This window comes from Aythya marila, assembly GCF_965140915.1.
Source record: "Aythya marila genome assembly, chromosome: 5".
Lineage (NCBI taxonomy): Eukaryota > Metazoa > Chordata > Aves > Anseriformes > Anatidae > Aythya > Aythya marila.
The window spans coordinates 53,299,131-53,320,217 of NC_139046.1; the positions used below are offsets into that span (position 1 = coordinate 53,299,131).

General features: G+C 49.8%; 2 protein-coding genes across 8 annotated transcripts in view; one reads left to right on the forward strand and one right to left on the reverse strand.

Moving 5' to 3' along the window:
• Positions 1-11,426, reverse strand: part of NR1H3 (nuclear receptor subfamily 1 group H member 3) — a 29,826-nt gene extending 18,400 nt beyond the window's left edge. Inside the window, exons 1-2 of one of the 7 annotated variants that reach the window (XM_082761336.1) lie at positions 11,290-11,401; positions 555-946 (exon numbers count right to left, since the gene is read on the reverse strand). The gene's annotated coding sequence lies outside the window, so the exon portion shown is untranslated. The other 6 variants (XM_082761335.1, XM_082761342.1, XM_082761337.1 and 3 more) reach the window with 6 other exon arrangements.
• Positions 11,318-21,001, forward strand: ACP2 (acid phosphatase 2, lysosomal). The gene is made up of 11 exons (XM_082761334.1): positions 11,318-11,590; positions 11,673-11,768; positions 11,841-11,927; positions 13,477-13,629; positions 13,967-14,065; positions 14,210-14,299; positions 16,343-16,475; positions 16,551-16,639; positions 17,264-17,370; positions 17,593-17,768; positions 17,847-21,001. The coding sequence occupies exons 1-11, from the start codon at positions 11,462-11,464 to the stop codon at positions 17,981-17,983; spliced, it is 1,296 nt and encodes a 431-aa protein (XP_082617460.1). The 5' UTR covers positions 11,318-11,461; the 3' UTR covers positions 17,984-21,001.
• The last annotated feature ends 86 nt before the right edge of the window (positions 21,002-21,087 follow it).

Below are 21,087 nucleotides of genomic sequence, written 5' to 3' on the forward strand. Positions count from 1 at the left end.
TCCTAACGCTGTGTTTAGCTCCCCAAGACTGGAGGGCAGACTTGCTAATTTTCCTTCCAAAATCAGACTTTTTATTACAACAATGCAAATATTTCTGCAGACATTTATCAATCTGTATCCAACGTGACTTAGATGCTCCTGCCGTACAGAATATGCCTCTATAAGCAAACGATTGCAGCAGCAGAAATTGGAAGCCAGTTCCACCCACCTCAGGGAAAAAAGAAAACGGGAGTGAAGCAAAAGAGAAATCTTTCTCCAGTGAAAATTGTGGGGTTTTTTTTGCAAATTGGTTAGAAAAGTGAATTAGGGTCCTAAGCCACAAATGTACAACCAAACAGAACACCCTAATTCGGAGCAGAATCAGTCCCAAGCACTTCTGCTCTGTTCTGCATCAAAAACCAAATTCACTGTGTCTTCACAACACAGTATGTGTTTCTTTCCCACACAGGGCAATTTGGGAACAGAGCTTCACAAACTGTCCCTGAGAAGACGACAGAATGTGCTGACTGCAAGAACGCCCAAGAACTTACAAGTTCTGCAAAAGAGCTTCTCACCCCAACAGCAATCGTTTTGCAAGAAGTCAGCTCTTCCGTTCACGCCTCATCCAGCAGGAGATGCTCCCTCCCCTCTCTCGTTACCTATCTCTCATTATTCCTTGCCTGTCAAAGGCTGAGGTTTGGGTTTTGCCCTCGTCTTCACCTCTTGGTTTCTGCCTGATCAAAGCGTGCCGTGTCAACACAAGGAGCTAGGGGAAAAGAGTTACACCGTGTCTGTTTTCAGGGTGGGTAAGATCCTGAAGTGGGCCGTGCCTTTCTGCTTCCTCCCACCCCACAGCCAGATGCCCTTGATCCCGCAGCTGAGAGGAGAAGGGAGGTTACTGCCGTTCATTCACACCGAGCACAGGGAGCTCGCGCCTCTCTTCCTGTTTGCACCGAGGCAGCAGTCCCTGTGACAAAGGAGGAGAGTAAGAGGCAGAAAGGGAGAGAGAAGACAGATGCTGGTTAGAAAGGATGGACTATTTTCTGGTTAATTACCTGGAAATGAATAACAAGTGCTATCAGGCCTGGTGTGTCCACCTTGCTGACATGAAATTCCCCTAAAGGCCATTGACACAAGTTTCCTTGAACTCTGGCAAACAGCACCAGCCAGGCCTGGGTAACAAAGCTCATCCCTTCCACTCCTCCCAGGCTTTCTACTGTCACCGCCACCTCAGCTTTCAAGCTTCTGGCTAACCTAGACTAGAACCATCCCCCAAATAGCAAAAACTAGAGCACGCACTGGGTTATGGCAAAGTGCCAAGCCATTTATCCCCAGCTCTGTGCAGCCAGGTGAGCTGGGGACTGGTGCCCCAACGTGAGGAGCGGGCAGAGCCCTGCCACCTGGAGCACCATCGACTTGTGCGGCACCTGTGGGGGAGAACAGGAGCAGAACTTGCCGTTCGGGGCTGAACTGCAGTAATCCTCAGCATCTGGCTGCAAATCCAGCTCCAACAGTCTAATGACAGTTTGACGCCGCTATCAGCATCGACCTTCAGATGGCAGGAAGCACGACTGAGGCTTTGACAGAAGCTTCAAACAGGAAAAATCGCCTCTGCGCTCCTCCCAGGAGGATGGAGCGCACGAAGCCGAGCAGCTGCCCCCTCCTGCTATCACGGGAGCAAAGGGCAGCTCCCTGCTGCTCCTCGGGAAGAAGGGCAAGGAGGGGATCCAGGCTGCTGCCCCGTCCGTACGAATGGTTGTTAGCACCAGCAGTAACAGCAAGTTCTCCCTATGGAAATTCTCTTTATAAGAGCAGCAGCTTTCTTCCACCAGTGCCACTCACAATTTCCCCATGCAAATTAAGCTAGCAGCAAGTCTTTTTTTTCCCCTAAGCATATCTACACCAATGGCAATTTTGCTTTGTTTTTCTTCCTAGGACACATGCAACAGCTAGCATAATTCTTCTGTACTTTTACCCACACCACCAGACAAAATCAATAAATAAATGAAATCATACGTGGAAAGTATTCAAGCAACCTAGGAAACTTCCTCCAATTAAATTATCTGCTAAGCAGCAAGACCCTGCTGTGGGAAACCAACACTGAGCTGTTTGCAGCTCGCTATTTCTGCTGCTGACCTGCTCTTACGCATCCCACGTGCAACAACAGTTCATCACATCCTACTGAAGGCTGGAAACGAGAACAGATCTCACCTCAGTTCCCTTCTAAATGCCACTGCATGGCAGCACAGAAAACACATCCGGAGCGTCTGCTGTCTCTGGATTCTCTCTCCAGCTTTATACAGCCGCCAGTACCTTGTTCTGCAATAGCTACCCCAAACCTAACAGCCAGCCACTCTTTAAAGTTTTCAAGTAACAGCTTCAAGATGTAGTTTCCTCAGCCTTGTCAGAGAACGTGGCCCAAAAAAAGACAGGAAATACCCAGCGTCATCTAGATCAGAGGTAATGGCAACAACTAGCTAGGTTCAAAAAGCCTGATCGTGTTTTTTTTTGTTTGTTTTCTTAAATGGGGCTTGCACTGAAGTGAAAAAAATAAGAGTGAAAGAAATCTGTCTCTCCAGCCAGTGTGGAGCACTGCATTGGCACCATATTGCAGAGAGCAGAACAAAACTCTACCTCGGAGTCTTTATGACCCCCAACCCCACAGAGGTTAGACCTCTGCTACAGGGAACACAAGTCTGAGGGATTTGGGATGTTATCCCAATGCTGACTCCAAACTGGAGAGAGATCAGAACTAAGAAATAAAACAACACAAGAACAAACAACAAGGATGACTACCTAAAGTAACAACCTGATAGAGGACGTCAGGGAAAAGGACTAAACCCAGTCCCCAGCCAGTAAGAGGATCAAAGAAATTATGGCTAGAGAAGTTGGCCTTTTTCTGCATGCAGAAAGCAATAATGATAAATAATAACAGAACATACTGCTTACCTGGTTGTTTCCTTAAAAATAATTTAATCTCTGCAAAACCCTATGAGGTCAGGGAATACCATCTGACTGCCCATGCCTATTCTAACCAAATGCCTTTAGCAGCTAGCAGCATTAAAGGGAAACCTGCTCAGCTTGCCAGCTTGTCTCAGCCCATCTCCTCAACATCAGCATCCCAAAGTGCTCTGAGCAGGAACATGGCCCAGTCCGCTGTCAGCACTGAACTGCTGCTAGAGCAGATAACAGCAGTAAGAAACAGCAGCAACGTTTTACCAGCAAGACAAGAGGACGAAGGAGAAGTTCCCAAAGCTGTAAGATGAATCACAGCAAAGCCTGAAAGAAAACTTAAAAGCACTCAGCTCGCAGGCTCTTACCCAGCCCACACTCTCTTTGACACTGCTCTCCATCCTCTAGCAGATACGAAATAAAAGAACATGAGGCAAGAGAGGGAAGACGGGAATAAAGGAGCGGGCTGTTAATGGCGCAGTTGTTTGTTCATCGTTCTGATTTCCTCCTTTCCTCCCACCCCAAGAGCACTTCCATCAGCACGCTGCACACCGCCGTAACCGGAACAGGAGTGTTTCTGGGAAACAGCCTTTTTATGGAGTATCTGTACAGCACTTAGTATCCAAGCACCGTCCCACCTAAAAGCATCTATCAAAACAAATACTACCGCTCACAGGCAAAACAGAAATACAGTACTGGATTGCAAAACAGGCAGGAAAATCATTTAGATTCCCTTAAGGGCAGTAGGGGAAAAGCAGCGTTTCCCATTCATAGAAATCTCATCCCTAGATGTAGCACAGAGGGCAGGAAGAAACGACAGCGCTACAGAAATACCCATATAAAACAGACACTGGGACCGGGTCTAAATTGCTTCAAAGAAAGCTTGACCGTTCCACATGTTGGCTTATTCCCCACTCATCCATTACCTGCGATGCGTTTTGGCAAGTTTTGCTACCACTGCTTTTGAAAAAAGGAGAGAGGAGAGGCAGGGCCTCCCACCCCACAGCAGATCTACGCACCCAAACCTACATCAGCAAGAAGACTGCAGCCGAGCAGGGAAAGAGAGGAGAAGTAGTGCCAAGAAACACAGTAAAGACTGGCATCGCAGCAGGGTGCAGGTCAGAAGAAAAGACCATTACGGGCTCTGTCATAAGGCAAACTTGCCCTGCTTTTGACTTCACTATTCCAGGCCCTGGTCTGCACGGGCTATTTTTGCTTTGGGGGTCATTTCTGCTGAACACTTCCAAGGTACGACATCAGCAGGATAAGGGAGGGAATTATTTTCCTTTTTAAATAAATCCAGAGAGTGAAAGCTACAAGGGAAGGGTTAAAGGCCTGAAAATGAGAGAAAGAGGATCCGTGTGACAGGAAGGGAGCATGTGAGAGGGCGTGTGACAGCCTGAGCGGCAGAATGTGTGTGTGTGTGTGTGTGTGTGTGTGTGTGTGGATCTCATTCCCTCCGAGGCTCTTGGCCAAATGTGGAGCTGAACTTTCTGCAGACTTTGTCCTGCCAAGTCATGTTCCCTTCTCACACGGCCTGACATCACCACAAATGCTCAGCTGGAAAACAGTCCAGAGCCGGACAGAGTCCGGGACTCAAACAGCAGCCAGTGAAATGGCCGCGCGGGCGGCACACCCACCGGCCGGCACAGCAGCCCCCGGTCCTGCAGGTGATCTCCATCCAGAAAGAGCCCTAACGAAGCACAAAAGGGCCGAGGTGCTAACAGCCCGATGCTTTTTTACAGCCCCAAACAGGTTGAAAAAAGCAGAACGTAACCATGAGATTGTCAGGGTTTGTCATAAGGAACATACTGCACGGAGCCCACTCCGTTCCCAGCTCCTGCGCAATCTTGCCACGAGGAGGAGGAGGAGGAGGAGGAAGCCAATGGCAGAATTCACAAGCAACCCACGGAAAAAAACACAAGCCAGCGGTTCTGCCCAGCTTAATGCCCTGGCAGGGGCTGTATGAAGCAAGCAAGCAAACATTGCACAGGTCAGCGAGCTCCTACCACCCAGCCGGTCAGGAATAGCTGCAGAGCCAAGTTCAGTTCTGGAAAGCGTGAGCACGTGTACGAGCAGGCAGCGGGGCTGAGCCAGCAGGTGGCTGGCCTTCTTCTTCTGCTCCTTGCACCAAGGGAGGAGGGTGGGGATGGCCGCTGATTCTGGGACACTGCAGAAGGCACCACCCAGAGCAAGTATCAGGCAGTACCAGTTGGAGTTGATACCGAAGTGAGGCAGGACAAAGTCTCCAGGCTCTCCTTGGTTTTACCTCTTCGTGCCCAAACTGCTGTTAGAAGAAGCATGATAGGAAAATAGTGCTGGTAATAGAGAGAAAAATCACGTTTTCTTCAGGAAAAGGCTTCTGCATTCACCACACCTGTGCTACTTGAAGAAAAACAAATAGCAACTTGGCAGCTTTCTACAGACCGAGGGAAAATTTTTCTTCAGTCCCATGTAACCCAGCAAGTTAATCCCCTTCTTCTCAGACACGCTTAGATAACAGGAGCTACACCGCATGACCTAAGCTCATCTGTATGTTACATTTGAAAAGACTCCTCACAACTCGAGTTCCCTCTTCCCTCACTAAAGGAATCCGACACCTTTCACCAGCGCAACTTCGCCTGCCCATGCGCTACACGGACCTTGAATCACAGCCCTAGGGCTTCCTGCCCACACCTGCTGATGCCCAGGAACGTTTCCCTCACCAACTGCAAACACAGGAGCCATCTGTCACATTTCTTCCTTGCCCTTCCACCGAGACCAGAAAACTGTTCCTCTCCCACAGAGGAGTTGGGAAGCAGTTGATGAGCAGAAGAGCAGAATGGCCAAGTCGATACTGGGAGGCAGGACGACAAATTCTCCTTCAGCTTCCCGAGCATGCAGCTGGGCGAGCTGCCCTGCCTCAGTGGCAGCACTCCTGCAAGCTGCAGCACGCTGGCGAGGGCTCCGTGTGTGGATGCAAGTCAAGGCAAGAGCCACCAGGGCAAGCCTCAAAGGCTCTTGCAGTGCACCGTCAAGTGCCCGCAAACATTCCCCGTGGGTGCTCAAGGAGCCACTACATGTGCGTTACCTGACAACGTGACAATGGAACAACGTCCAGGAAAAGTCACTGCCGTAGCATGTGGAGTCCTTTGGGGACTGGCACATTTCTGCATGCATGGCCCTGGCAACCGAGACACACCACAGAGTTGTTTCAGAAGCCTACCTCTTTGCCCTCGTTTCATAAGGGCCCTAAATAGACTGCTTAAATTCCAAACATTTCTGTTTAAGTAGGAATTTACACGCATTGGTCAAAGCTTACACTCAGTAAATTTATTTTCTGAGACAATGAGAAATTATGATAAAGCCTAAAACAATCATTACAACAAAAGCAGGAATGCTCTCCAAGCAGAGAGAGCACACGGTTGCAGTGGAATGCTTAAAGAACGTGATTCCTAAACTTGAAGAAGTTCTTAAGGCCACGGAACCAGAGTCCACTGAAGTACTGGTGGAAAAAGGACAGAAAGATTAGTTTCATCAATTCGATTATTAAATTAGTTCAGTTCACTGAACGCTGGGGGAGGGAAGCATAAAAGAGGGGGGAGATGTTTTCTCTCTTCTAATCTCTGAATAAAAACAACACAAGGGAGGATGAGTTATGCTCACTCTAAGATCTGGAAGGACACAATGACCAAAAACAACCAGTTCGTTTTGCTGAGTACAGATAACACTGCCTTGTTACACTAAAACAGTTTCAACAACAACACACTCCAGCAAGCATATTTTCTCTTCGGTATCGAGCCCTTGATTATAGTCTAGTTATAAAATATTTAGTTTTGCATGTTTTTAATTTGACCTTTTTATTCAAATGCAGTTTTGCACAAATCATAAGGAAAGGAATTACTCATCCAGTAAATCCAAGTGACTATTTTCTAATGTAAACATTTACTGTGATATAATAGCATAACGCGGATGCATGTATACACTATCATCCTGCTTAGCAAGAAATATTAATAAATTAGCTTTGCCAATTAGAAGGTACCTTCCTTTTAGGAAAACACCAAACGCAAAACCAGGCTTACGTGAATAACTTAAATCACCCACCGAGATTTGAAAGCAGCAAGTTGGAAGCCTGGCTTTAAACCACTCAGCCTTGTTTGTTTCACAGCTGGCCAAGAGGGCCCCTCTCCCCAGAGAGGGAGAGGATGCAACTCCTCTGCCCCATTCATTTCAAGAAATTGTACAAGTTTATTTACCCATATATATTTCTAAACCTTTAAATAAACTACAGAACCTAATATGCCAGGGAACACCTACTCTCTTGTCAGTCACCTGCTTTAGCAACCAGTGCAATACTCACCAAACATCTTTTATTTACATCCCAGAGAGGTATAATTCAGCTTGGCTCTGCAGCATGGCTTTGAAAGCCCTTCAATCCTCCCATCCCCGTTCTCCCGCTTAATCCTACAGACAATGGCTTTGGTCTGATCAAAACAAGAATTAGATTTCTAATTCTCTAACATCGTTCTCTCCATTTCACCATCAACTTCACACTAATAAACACGTATTTCCCCCCCCCTTCCCTTAAACACAAAGGACAGGTTTTCACTCTGCCCTCCTATGTGCACTACCTGAATCAGCCTTTGCCCTCCCCAGATAAGACACTTAAAAGCTTGGCAGTGTAGATTTCAACTCACGTTACGAAATGAGGCTGCTATCACCTTAACATTTTCTTTTGGATGCTCCATAAAGCGAGTGATTTTACCTTACAGGAAATCTGGTTTTGAGATCTCCAGGTCTAAAACTGCAAGCCACGCTGGCTCCCAGGATGCCTCCTTGTTAGCGAGGACACCAGCGAGGAGTTCGTCCGTGCTCCAAAAATTGGAGAAAAAAGATATTTTGTCTTAAGCAGCAAGTCACAGATGGCCACCACCACACAGGGGGGCTAGAACTTTTAACAGAGAAATGAATGCCAGAACACGTAAAGCCTGATCTAATTTAACAATATCATACCCATCAGTCAAACCAAAGCTCGTTCCAATACAGCTTGCCAGCTGCCATAACCGCCGTGGAAATGCTGGGTCAAACATTGTACTTACATACGAGCAGAAGCAGAAGCATGACCAAGTTGAACCTGTTTGTGGCCTAGATGCAGAACTGTGCCTGACTGCAGGAAGCACTCCCCTGAATTCCCTCCCAAGATGAGGCTCCTTCCCACAGAGACGGTTTCCACAGCAAGGAGGATGCGATTCTGCCTTCCTGAATTATCATGCGGCGAGGAACACACAGTAACACTCTGTAGCAGAGCAATTTTCCCCAGTGAAACAAAATATCCTCACATGTTAAGTTTCACCTCAATTCTGAAACAGTTGCTTTTCTCCAAGATTGTCAGATCTGCAGGTCTTATTGTTGGGGGTTACATCAATCTGACAAGTTTTCCTATTCCATATACAAAGACTCACAGAGCTGTGGCAATGAGACTTTGACAGCAGCTGCTTCCAGAGCAGCAAGCAGGATCGCCCTTCAACACGTTCAAGACAAGGCACCTTATATTCTATATTCTTCCCTGGGAACATGACTTCTGGAAAACAGCGACAGCTAAAGGCCTTAAAATCAAAGCTTGACATTTTGAAAAAAGTCCTTGCTGATAGCCAGATGCTCACATACCAGATCTAATTAGAAAAGATGCAACTTTTGTGGTCTGAGACCATCCCCACTTCTAAAGACCGGATCGCAAGTCTAAAGACAGCAGAGCATTCATCCTTCTCTGTACCAAAGAATGAGCGCTCTGAGAGTCCTAAGGGCTATTCCTAGAGAAAGCACCCTTCCTGAAAAACTTCTCTGAACAGAGATAGCAGCGCTGGAAACGCCACTCTCCCTACAGGTGTGAGATGGGGATGAGGCAGCAAGCTGCACTTGTGCAGCAATAACTGCTCCCCAGCGACAAGGGTAACCCAAGGCACATGGCCAGGATGCAACAAGTCAGTGATAAAGTTTCCTGTTTGTTAGTTTTTGCTTTTTTCTTTTTTTGGATTAGGCAATTTATATATAACTAGGCCCTGCTACAATACTTCTGCTGCTGTTCTTCACTACACAAACAGCTGCGGGGTTCCTCGAGGAGCCACAGAGCTCCTGAGCAGCTCCACACTCTCCACACTCTGCCTCAGGTTTATTCTCCCAGCTATTTTGCTGGCCTCCTTCTGCAAAGAAGAACACACATGTGTAAACACAGGAGAAAGAAACACTAAGCTCCACGCCAGATTTCGACAAGGGATTAGGCCGGGAAGCCGGGCAGCCTGCTCTCAGGCCTTGCAGCAGGAGGAACCTTCTGGTGAGCACGTTGCAGGTGTGGTGGCAGAGAACTGTGGCAAGGCCAAACTCCATCCTGCCCTGGCACAACGCGTACTGTCTCCAATGCCCTCTTCCCACAGCCCAAAGGAGGGAAGGCGGAGCTCAGCAACACACGGCTGGAATTCTCAAGCCAAATCCGCTCTCTTAATTAGAAGGGGAGACCACTACTCGCTAGGGGAAGGAGCAAACAGCTTTTCCTTTTTCTGCCTGCCCTCATGTACAGTCTTCTCCCAGACACCCAGGGAGCAGCAGATGCTCTATGTTCCTCAGGACGAGCAGCAGAGCTCAGAGGTTTGTCTTCCCTGCAAACATAACCTGCAGTCATAGCCAGGAACTGGCTGACACACAGTGATCCAAACGGTTAGTCACGAATGTGAGTCAGGGCTGGAGACTCCCGCAGAAGCAGCTTTGCAGTGAGGAGCCCAATGGTGCCTTTAGGGGAAAAAAAAAAATAAATAAAAAAAGGCAGGGGGGTGGGAAATCTGTGGTGGAAAGTATCTCTCAGCAGCGATCCGAGGTTTGTTGTGCTGTAACGAAATACCTGTTGCTGCACATCTCCGGACCTCAGCACAACATGTGGCAACGAAATGGCACACAGAGAAATCACCCCCAGCAGAAGCCCAGTCACCCTCTCATGGTGCAGTGTGAACCGATGGCCCTGCAGGTGAGCCTGTGCCCCGGAACGCTCGCGATGCAGGCTGACAGGACGCGGCAGGTGAAGGGGACAGCAAAACGCTGAGCAGAGCAGCACAGACGAGGACAGGCGACGAGCAGGCACAAAACAAGCAAACACCTCCCCATCCTGCACTCCGCAGCACCTCCAGCAGAGCTCGGGGCTCTCTGGGCACACAGCAACAGCCACAATCACCCGACCCTTCCCACCTCCTGCCCCATCCGCTCAGAGGGGGGAAACCTTTTCCAGCGCTGTCCCAAAGCAGAGCCCTCTCTGCTCTGTGATCCCAGTGGGCGAATGGCTCCTTCCTGCGCTGCTGGGGCCCCGTATCCTTCCAGCACCTTCCAGCGCCTCCCCAGCCCTGGGAGGAAAGTTACCGGTGCTGCTGGCCTGCCGCTCCGACCCGGCCGCCCACGCCACGCATGTCTCGCCCCGCCTCGCCCCACTCCACCCAGCAGCCGCCCACTCAGGGAAGTGGGGGCTCGGTGCCCACCAGAGCAAGCCCCCGGTGCAAAATCCACCCCGAGTGCTGCGGGAGGCCGGGAGCAAAACGAAAGCTGGGGTTTGTGCCAGCAAACAGCTGAACCGAAGTCGGTTCCACACGCGTGGCTCCGAGCTGAAGGCAAGGCGGTGGCTTGCAGCCACGCCATGCGCTCGTGTGGCCGATGGCTCAGGGCGGGCGAGACCTCAGAGACCTCGCTCAAGGACGAGGAGCCCCTTCTGTAAAAGGGGCCGGATCGCTCCCCGGCACGGTACGGGGCAGCGTGCGGTGACTGGTAATTGAGGCCGTGACCAATCCTTTTCTTTCCGCATCGGTTGGAGCTGGGAGAGCTGGCCCGACGTGCAAATTACCAGTTAGGGGCTGGGGTCAAGGCGAGCTCGCCCGGCACTGCCTTTACATCACAGCTCTGACCCAAACTTCTGCCTGACGCCTGCTCCGGCCCCAGCGGCGCTCAAACCTCTGCTTCATCACCGGTTTCCTGCCAGCTTTCTCAGATCAGAAAAGAGAAGCAAAACCAATACAAAATACCACAACCAAGTAGGTGGGCGCCTGCTGCGAACAACACCCGCTCCTCATCCGCGAATAACTTCTTACCGGGCAGGAAGGCTAGAAAAACACACAGCAAGGCGACCCTTCCCAAGAAAGACGAAATATCCTCCGGTCCATGCAGCATCCAGGCGCAAGCGGATTAAACAAACCGTTCCGCCCAGCTGAACCTTGGCCGCTGCACGCAGCGGGCGCGGACACAGCCCCCTTTATACCACAAATAACACAGCACCCACGCAGCTCCGAAGGGATGGCAGCCGGGAGAGCCCCCCTCAGCCCGCTTAGGGCACCGCGGTCGCCCCCTTACCTCACGCGGCCGCTGTGAGGGGCGCAGGGCCCTGCCCGCCGCCTCAGGGCCGCCACCGGCCCGGCCGGGCGCCGCCTCAGCCGGGCCCCGGGCAGGCCGCGCGCGCGCAGTGCTGAGGGGAGGCGGAGGCAGCGCCGGGCGGGCCCGGGGTGGACGGAGGGGGGGGAGCGCGATGGCGGCTGAGGCGCTGCGGGGCTGCTGGAGGGGGTGCTGCGGGTGCAGGGCGGGCGCCGCGCTGCTGCTGCTCCTGGCGCTGTGCCTGCAGCCCGCCCGGCCCCGCAGCCTCCGCTTCGTGACGCTGGTGAGGGGAGGGAGAGGAGAGGAGAGGAGGGGAGGGGAGGGGACGGGGAGCGGGGCTTGCTCTGACCGCCCGCCGCCCGCAGGTGTACCGGCACGGGGACCGCTCGCCCATCAAGGCCTACCCGCGGGACCCCTTCCAGGAGGCCGCCTGGCCGCAGGGCTTCGGGCAGCTGACGCAGGTGGGTGCGGGCAGCGCGAAGCGGGCCCGGGGAGGGGGAGCGGGGCTCAGGGTAACGCCGCTGCCGTTGCAGGTGGGGATGCGGCAGCAGTGGGAGCTGGGCCAGGCCCTGCGGCGGCGCTACCGAGGCTTCCTGGGCGCCGCGTACCGGCGGCAGGAGGTGAGTGCTTATTTCATCCGGCTCTGCCTCGGGTGGTCGGCCAAACGAGGCAAACTGAGAGCCCTGTAGGGTTGTCTGTCCTGTTTGCCGCCTCTGTGGGCTCCCCAGGAAGTACACAGCTGGACGTGGTTCGGATCACACCCCCTCTTTGTCGTCTGCTGCTTCAACAAAACTTCCAGTGTCAGCTCAAACGTGGATCCTTTAACCCTCCTCAGTAGTTCCTTTCCAAACGTACTTCGCTCTTACAAAGCTTTTGCCAGCTGAAGCTGTTTCTCTTCCCTTGGCTGAGAAGGAAAAACAAACCGTGGCATATGCAAACAGGAACAGTTCCGCTAACCAAGCCCATACCAGCTTGAGTTGAGCAAGCTCTCTTATGAGAAGCGTTGCCTCTGGTTGACACTGTGTGACCATCTGTCACCTGACTCAGCGACAAGCTGGAGCCGTGGCAAAAGGTGCTGAAGAAAGCAAATATGCCCAGGGCTTAACTGTTGTGTGTTTTTTTTTATGACACTTGTAAAATTAGATGCTTATCTTTTAAAATAGTTCCTTTTTTCAGAGCTTGCCTAGGATGAAGGCAATCCTGTCTAGCATGTACAGGATCAGTTGTTTTCAGGCCACAGTTGGGAGGTAAAAGTGGGTAGGAATTGTCAGACTTATTTGCCATGACTGGTAAGTTTTGAGATATGGGGGATGCTATACAGGGTGAGCATATGTGGCGGTTTTTTAGCATTTAAAACCCCAAGCTTGACATTCTGTTTGATTCCTCTGGTTTTCAGTTCTTGTTTCAGATCCAGTATGCTGGGGTTAAGGGCATTCTTTCACACGTGTTCCTGCTCTTTTGCACTAATTTTCTCCCAATCTCCTCCCAGTGATTTTAGCACACAGATACCGGAACAGCAAAGTTTTGCCATTTTGACCTTCTGAACTCTTTAGTATTTTCCCTTTTCTTTCCTTTCTGGCTCAGATCTCTCTCTCTGAGCTCTGGAATGGTAAGTCTTGGCCCATTAATCCCAAGAGCCCACACTGATCAAATGATATCTCAGCTCTCCCCTTCTCTTTCTTAGACCACAGATTATTATTAATTATTTCTCAGATGGCAAAGCTGAGGCTTGGAGAAGCCGGGTTTCTGCAGGAGCAGCAGCTTGTTCCTGGAACAGAGAACTGAACACAGCAGTTTGCCCCAGTCCTGCTCTGTAAATACGGCGCATTTCCTATCTGTGCCCATCGTTATCTACATCTCTGTCTTGCTCTTCTCTGACTCGTTTATTTTCAGACTCCCTTCTTCCTATCTGTAACATCCACACAGTGCTTCTCGCTATTTCACTTACCCAGAACAGACTGCTGTAGCATTGCACAGCGAAGCATCTTTCACATCCATCCTTAAAGTTTCGTCCAGGTTGACGCCAGCAGGCCCCGTCACTTCAGTTCCTGTTGTCCACAAGCAGCTGCAGGGCACGTGGCGATGTTCCTCAGCACGTGCGTTGTCCTGCGTCCCAGCGGCACCGCTTACAGTGGCGTTACTAACGGTGCGCTGTCCCTGTCCTGGCAGATCTTCATCCGCAGCACAGATTACGATCGGACGTTGATGAGTGCGGAGGCCAATCTGGCAGGCCTGTATCCCCCAGAGAGACAACAGATGTTCAACCCTAACATTTCCTGGCAGCCGATCCCCGTACACACAGTGCCAGAGTCCGGGGAAAGGGTAAGTTAGTCCCGAGGATACATCCTGACTACCCAAGTGGCATGTTGTGCTGACCTCTCCAAAAGTCTTTACTTCAGGCTCGATTCAGATTGTTTTGAGCTTCTCCTGGGACCTGCCTTGCAAAGATTCGTTTGTTCTCTGAATGAGATGAGAACTGAGGGGCTGTGTTTGTTCACTCCCTATATTAGCTGCACCAGGCCACACACAGGCTGGCTGGAGCATGTTAGAGGGCAGAACTCGAAGCTGTAGATGGTCGGGGTTTCATTACCATTCTGTATGTTTTAAATCCTGTACATATGGAATTCCCAGTGACTTACCTGCTCTCATCTCTGCCCAGCTACTGAAGTTCCCATTGAACCCCTGCCCACGGTACGAACAACTACAGAACGAAACACGGCACTCGGCAGAATACGTAAATAAGACCAGAGACAATTTGGTAAGTGATGGTGTGAGATAAAGCGGCCCTGTAGTTAAAATATCACTTCTACATAATCAGAGCTCTGACAATATCATGTAGTGCATATCATGCAGCACGAAACTGGAAAATTGAAGGCCTCTCTCTTTCTGTTCATACCTACAGCAATTCCTGCAGATGGTGGCAAATGAGACTGGGATTCGGGATGTCTCTCTGGAGACTGTCTGGAGTGTGTATGACACACTGTTCTGCGAAGTAAGTTTCCGCATAAATGCGCATGGATTTGCACTTTGCTATGTAAACCTCCTGCTTTGTAGCTTAAATATCATGCCAAAGCCAGGAAAAAAGGCCAATAGCACAATAAATACCTCATTTGAAAGAGACTAGAAAATTACCACAATCTGAAATCTTCAGATGTCTGTGGACAATTCTGAATTAAGTAAGGTAGAAATGAGATCTCTGGAAGCTGAAGGAGTGCTAACTTTATGATTCAAATCGGAGGTTTTAAATTTGGACTGTTCCTGATTCTGCTTCTGTTAATTTGGATCAGTCACTTCTTTGCTTCTGTTAATGCCCTCTCTAAAGAAGTGCTCCACCGGGTTAAGTGGGGTTCACCAACATTTGTTTTTTGACCTATTATGAGGTCCTGTGACAAAGGCTCTAGAGACAGACGTTACTGTTTTGCTATCTGGGGCAAAGCACAAAACTCATACGGAATTTTCTTGAAAGCACATCTCCTGAAAGCTTAAAAATAAAAATCGATTTAGCAGTGCTAATGCCAAAGTAAAGGTCGTGCATCCAGGAGACTTACAGCTGTGGCACAGGTTTGTGTACAACCATATAGCACAATGAAAAAAATTAAAGAGATCTTTAATATCAAACTGGTTAGTGATAGAAGAAAGTGTAAACCCTGACACTGACGTGCTGCTTTTGACACTGTCCGTGTTGGTCTTATGGAGATGCAAGGGTAGTGAGATTGCTGGCAATGGTACAGTAATGCAGTATATACTACACTAGGGATGCAAAGCATAAATCTGCATGGCATTGCACTTTGCTACATAAAGTAGTTGCCTGAGTTGCTGCAACCTGAGAATATTCTAGCCCAGAGCTGCATTGCACTGTGTAAATGTGCCCTTTGTATCACAAAGCCAATCTCCTATCTTGTAACAGTGACAGTGAAGCAAGTTCTGTCAGTAACAAAAACTCCTAGTCAGAGAGATCAAGAATTTCAAAACTGCGCTTTCAAGACTCACTTAAAGAGCTTCAAATTGGGCCCGGAAGCCCAGCTGACAGCCATCATATCTCTGAGAACCTGGCTGACAGCTCACTGTCCCAAAATGAAACTACACCATAGTAAGGAAGGGGAGAGTTACTGTAAAAACTATACCCTCAGCCTGACTAATGGCTGTGGCCACTTTGAGCTTCCTCCTTTTTTCTCACTTTTACAAACAGTGCCCTGAAGAGGAATGTTTTTTCTCACCTGAGCCAGCAGGTTCGCTCTACCATCTGGATGGGGAAAAAAAAAAAAAAAAAAAAAAAGGTCCAAGAAATACCTGAACTTTCCAGCTACTCTCTTTGTAAATTAATGAAAACCTAACTAAATACCTAGGTTGCTGATGGGAATTTCTGTGAACTGCTGAGGCAGAATGGGCCCTTAAGGATATTCAAACTCGTCTTCTGGCAGTTTAACAGGATGTGGCATACAAAATTGCTCCATCCGAGCAATGCCAGGGAACCACAACTTTTGTTTGTCTGCCAGTATAACTAATCCTTTCTTGTAAAGGGTTGGCTGCAAAGCAAATTCTTCTCTTGGTTCCCAGTTCTGTGTGTTCTAGGTTTGATTACCGGGCTCTGTCAGTGGTGCATCCCACTACTACGTCTGCTAACACTAAGTGCTTGCTAACTTTTCCAACATCTTTCAGTGGCCCACAGAGCCTCCTGGGGAATTGTGCTGCAGGTAAACCAGAAACCAAATGCCCCAAGATTACTGTACTGTCCTAACACTCTAACCCTGCGCTCCAGGTGTGCATTCACAGAAAAGTAGCTCCTAGATTCTAGTCTTGATGCTTCTCACAATTAGTTTCTGAAACAACATTTTAAAAGGAATGACATGAACTACGTGTATTCTCTGTATGCAGCGTGACAGGGTGAGGACAGAATCCTAACTAGACAAGGTTCCTACTTAAACAATACAAAAAATCAGCAGCAGTAAATCAACTCCAGACACCCTGACTCCCATTCTCTGATTAGATTGTGGTCCGTGCTGCCTCCAGATGAGTACTCTCTTTCTCTTCCTAGCAAGCACACAAAATGGATTTGCCATCATGGGTTACGCCAGATGTCATGTCCCGGTTGAAGCAACTGAAAGACTTTGGCTTTGAATTTCTGTTTGGAATCCACCACCGGGTAGAAAAAGCTCGTTTGCAAGGCGGTGAGTGCAGTAGGGAAGGAGCTTTGTGTTGCTCTGCCTAGATTTTGAATCTTACTGGCTGTTCCCTTTCCCCAGGGGTCCTGCTGGATCACATTAGGAAAAACCTAACCAAAGCAGCAAATGCCTCTGCTCACCAGCACCTGAAACTTCTTGCCTATTCAGCGGTAAGTCAGAGGTTGGGTATGAACTTTGCTCCATCTCCTCCTCCTCACACTTGGGGTTGGGGCTTGCTAATGGTTTTTACCCTTTCTGGCTTCTCTCCAGTCTGTGCAGTGAGCAGGAGATGCATCTTTGCCTCTGGCTGGGTGGGATATGCAATACCTGGCATCGTTCCTCTGGGGCCCCCGAGGAAAATTCCCAAGCTGCACTTAGTTCCTGGTATAGCTTAGGCTCATGGATAAGACCGGCAGTCTTTGGGGAGCCACTGCTGTATTTATTTGGTAGATGGGTTGCTGCTACTCCAACGTGATGTTTCAGCAGTACAGCTAAAGAGAGTCACCCCCCTTTCCAGCAGCCTGCTGGCTGGAAAGTCAAGCATCTCCCAGATTGCTCCCTAGAGATTAATCCTTAAAAGAACGATGCAGGATAGATACGGCTGTGTTTCACCTCCTCCCCTTCTCTGGCACCATCACAGATCACCTTTCCGACTACTGCTCCTTTCCCTTCTTTCAATGGAAGTTACAAAGGTGGCTTCCCTTCTGCACTGCCCTGCCCATTGCTGGTATGGTCTGAGCTGCCCTGCCACATTCATGAGGGTGACTGATTTGGTTTTTTTCCCTCTTTCTCAGCATGACACCACACTTGTGGCACTGCAGATGGCTCTAGATGTCTACAACAAGATTCAAGCACCATACGCCTCATGTCATTTATTTGAGCTGTACCAAGAGGATGATGGGTGAGGGCTGCAGTAAAGATGTCTGCTGTGATTTCACCTCAAGGGTTAGATACCTAGGCTAGGTGCAATCCAGGGGGATGCAAGCTTGCTCCTAGTGGCAGACTCTTAGGAGGAAAACTGTGACCAGACTGAAGGAAATGGTGTGCACTCTAAGATTTTTTTTTGGGAAGGGGTGACTTGAGCTGGAGGAAAAAAAAAAATCTAGCTGTGTTTCGTTTTCAGTGACTTCTCTGTGGAGATGTTTTTCCGGAATGAGAGCGGGAAGGAACCTTTCCCACTGACGATCCCTGGCTGTCAGCACAAATGTCCCCTGCATAAATTCTTGGAACTCACAGATCCTGTTGTGCCTCAAAACTGGGAGCAAGAATGTCAGGTAGCAAGCAGCATGCAAGAGACAGGTGAGCCCAGGCTGGAGCAGGACGTGGCAGAAGGGGAAAGCTTGGAATTACTGTGACCACTTATTTTCTCCCTTGCAGGACTGTTTGTGGGTCTGGCTGTGTGTGGATCTGTTCTCCTTCTCCTTATAATCCTCCTCGTGATTGTACTTCTTCGCGTACAGTCTCAGCCCCCTGGCTACCGGCACGTTTCCAATGAGGGAGAAGAGCAGGCCTGACAGTTGCTTCAACTGCTTCCCAGGCAGTAGGGGGGAGCAGCGTTGCCCCTAAGGATGATCGGGCACCTTCAGTAACTGAGCATTCTTCTGCTTTGGCCATTGCTTCCCAGAACGAAGCTGAACTGTGATTTTTTTGGACATTTTTTAAAGGTGATGACCCAGAGAGAGGACTGACCTACCCTAATGGAAGTGACGCATTTTACTTCTGAGAAGCCAGGGTACTGTGTGGTGCCTCCAGCCCTCATACAGTCAGCCTGGGATTCTCACCAAGGCCAGTTGGAGCAGCAGGCTCCTTGTGAAGAATTTTCCTCCTTTCAGTGATTGTAAATGTTACCACTCACCCTTCCTGTGGCAGGGGGACTTGGGCCTCCAGAAGGTGCCACGTGGAGCATAATTAAGAATTACATCTCTCTTCGGGTTCAACTTGCTTTGTGTGCTTTTCTCTCAAGTCCTTGGACTCATGGTGGTGAGAAGGCTGGGCTTGGAGCAGAAGGTCCAGCTCCCCCATGATGCACAGACACTCATCTGCTGACCATGCAGAGGGAGATGCTGCAGAGATGGCAGGTGGTGAAAAGCATTTCTTGAGGCTGCTGCTAAGTAGTGGTTCATGGTCTCCTTTTCCCCTCATCAAAGTGTAGTTCAAGAGAGAACTGGCCTGTAATCAGGACAGGACTGCAAACCTGGCAGTGCTTTCTAGCATTCAGCTCAAAGTAGGTTATGTATGATCCACAGAGTAAAGAGCTTCGTAAAGGAGATGAATTCCTATAGTCACAGTGCACCCCATTTCTTGTGCAATGGTGGCTCTAGAAAGGAGGAAGTCCTTGTAGATAGGAAACGTTTTCTATGTTTCTAAAGATTCTTTCTAAAGAATTCTGAAGTTTCTTTTCTAAAGATTCAGTCTTTGAATTTGCCCTCTGCACTTCAAGTACCTACTACAGGGGACTATCCTGTACTGCAGGCGGTCCAGATTTCAGCTGGAGCCTAAGGAACATGCCTTACTGGCAGAAAGTTTTTATGCTATAATTAAAGAAATGTAGCAGAGCTGTTTACCTAAGACTAGACTGAATCCCAACTTCCAGAGTTTTGGATTGTTTTTTTCCCATCCTCCCTACTGCACAGCCTTACCCAGAAAAAAATGGAAAACAAACAAACAAAAAAAAAAAAGGATCAGACTTTGCAGGTAAATATGGGCCCCTTCATCTGTCACTCTTTAGCATTTTATACAAAATGTGATTTTCTCCCAGCAAGCTGGATGGAAGCCACAATCTTCTCACCTGTCCCCATGATACCGAGTTGACAGGACAAACGGTCTCTTCCTTGATAGAACCATCGGATCAGATTTGAAGTCCTTCGTTAGACGATAGGTGAAACCTTATTATGTTTGGCTGGATAGCAGGGAGTTTAGAAACTTTGTATTACTTAGCCAGCTTCATCTGTATGAAAATAGAGACTTGTATCTTTCTCAAAGTGAGGGCAAGATGACCCAAGCCTGCAGGATGTGTCAGCAGATTAGGTGAGAAAGTCATGCTGTGCAGGTGTGCTTGCGTGTGTAACCAACTACGCTCAGTGTGCTGGCCTAAGTAGAGAGAACACGATCAGAGAGAAGGACAGGGCCTGAGCATGCACTAGGACTGGGTTCAAGCAGGGAACACGGTGAGGAAGTATACTGACCACCACCAGAGACCCCCAGAGACCATGAGTGGAAACAAATGTGGATGTGTCAGAGAACTTTAAAGAGCTTAATGAGTTATGGGAAACAGTATGACTATGTTATTAATTGGAAACCTAAAGAATGGTTATAACTGTATATAACCCCTGAAATGTGAACAATTTGGAGCACACGCTAGGTGGAGCAATCCTCTCTGTGTCCTGTGCCACAGGTAAAGAATGCCTGCTCCCTAAAACTCCAAACTGAGACTTAGAGAGTCTTTGACTGACGTTCACGCTATCACCCAAGGACAGGGCCCAGCTCCACACCCCCTCTGGGGGACACAGGGTTGGCATCTCCCCAGGCTGAGGCCAGAAACACGGCCGCTGCTGCTCTGCCTCATCTCTTGTCATGGCTGTGCCCCAGTGCCACAGCCCAGGCTGCAGCATGCTGACAGTTCCGGAAAGTTCCTCTGGAGTCGGGGCTGGAGGGCTGCCCCCTGCCCCTCTCAGCTCCTCCCTGCCCTGTCCCTGGGCTCTCCAGGAGCCACGGACCCCAGCCTTGGCGCGGGTTCCTCCCCAGGGCGCGGGGGGCCGCCCCCTTCCCTCAGCTCGCCTCAGCCCGCTCCCTGCTCTGGCCTGGCCGTTAGCAGCCGCCATGGCAGCAGCAGCACCTGGGAGCGTTGGGAAGCCGGCTGGAACCGGCTGGAACCAGCTGGAACTGGCTGCAACCGGCTGCAACCAGCTGGAACCGGCTGCAACCAGCACCAGGCTGCCCGGCTGCGTCCTCCATCTTGTCTCGCTCTGTGCCCAGTGCCCGGGCGTTGTGCTTGTCACCGCTCACAGCCTTCGCTTCTTTGGCTCGCCTGTCCTCCTGTGCCCTCGGCAGGACTGAGGCATTCCCCCTCGGCTTTCACAGCCTCCTCCTGCCCAACACGCCCGTGCTGGCAAGAGATTTCCTGAGCTCTTGTCCTGGAATCACTCAGAGATTCCCGTGCCCTTGGGCTCAGCCGGGTCCAGATCTGGAAACGGGGGGTGGTGGCCTTTGTCCAGCTGTGCCAAAATGCCAGCCGAGTGCTCCTGGGACTAGTTTGGGTGGTTATTTGCCACGTCTGAGGAAGAACGTGCGGGGAAGAAGAGCGGGAATGGCGGCACCAAGGACTTTGGTTCTTCAGCTGCTTCTCTGTTAAATGTGGCAGCTCCCAGCAGTGTCTCTGTGTGGAAGAACGATGGGGGAACTGACAGACTGCTTTGAGTTCAGAAGCGGACGACTTGATGAAAGGCCACTGCAACAGCCCGGTCTTCATGAGGGTGGCCATCTCAGTTTGCTTTAGCTGTTGTAAATAAAGACCTGGTTTTACAATTTTTTGCCCATGTGTTGTGTTTTTTTATTTCTCCTCCAGCTCTGGGCCTTGCCCTGGCCTCCTGCCTCAGGCTGCTTCATCCTGTTTCTCCCG

Excerpts from the sequence above, each read along its gene's own strand:
- ACP2 (XM_082761334.1), top strand. The coding sequence starts at position 11,462 with ATGGCGGCTGAGGCGCTGCGGGGCTGCTGGAGGGGGTGCTGCGGGTGC. Across the intron at positions 11,769-11,840 it reads GCTTCGGGCAGCTGACGCAG|GTGGGGATGCGGCAGCAGTG; the intron begins GTGGGTGCGGGC and ends CTGCCGTTGCAG. Across the intron at positions 17,769-17,846 it reads AAGCAGCATGCAAGAGACAG|GACTGTTTGTGGGTCTGGCT; the intron begins GTGAGCCCAGGC and ends TCTCCCTTGCAG.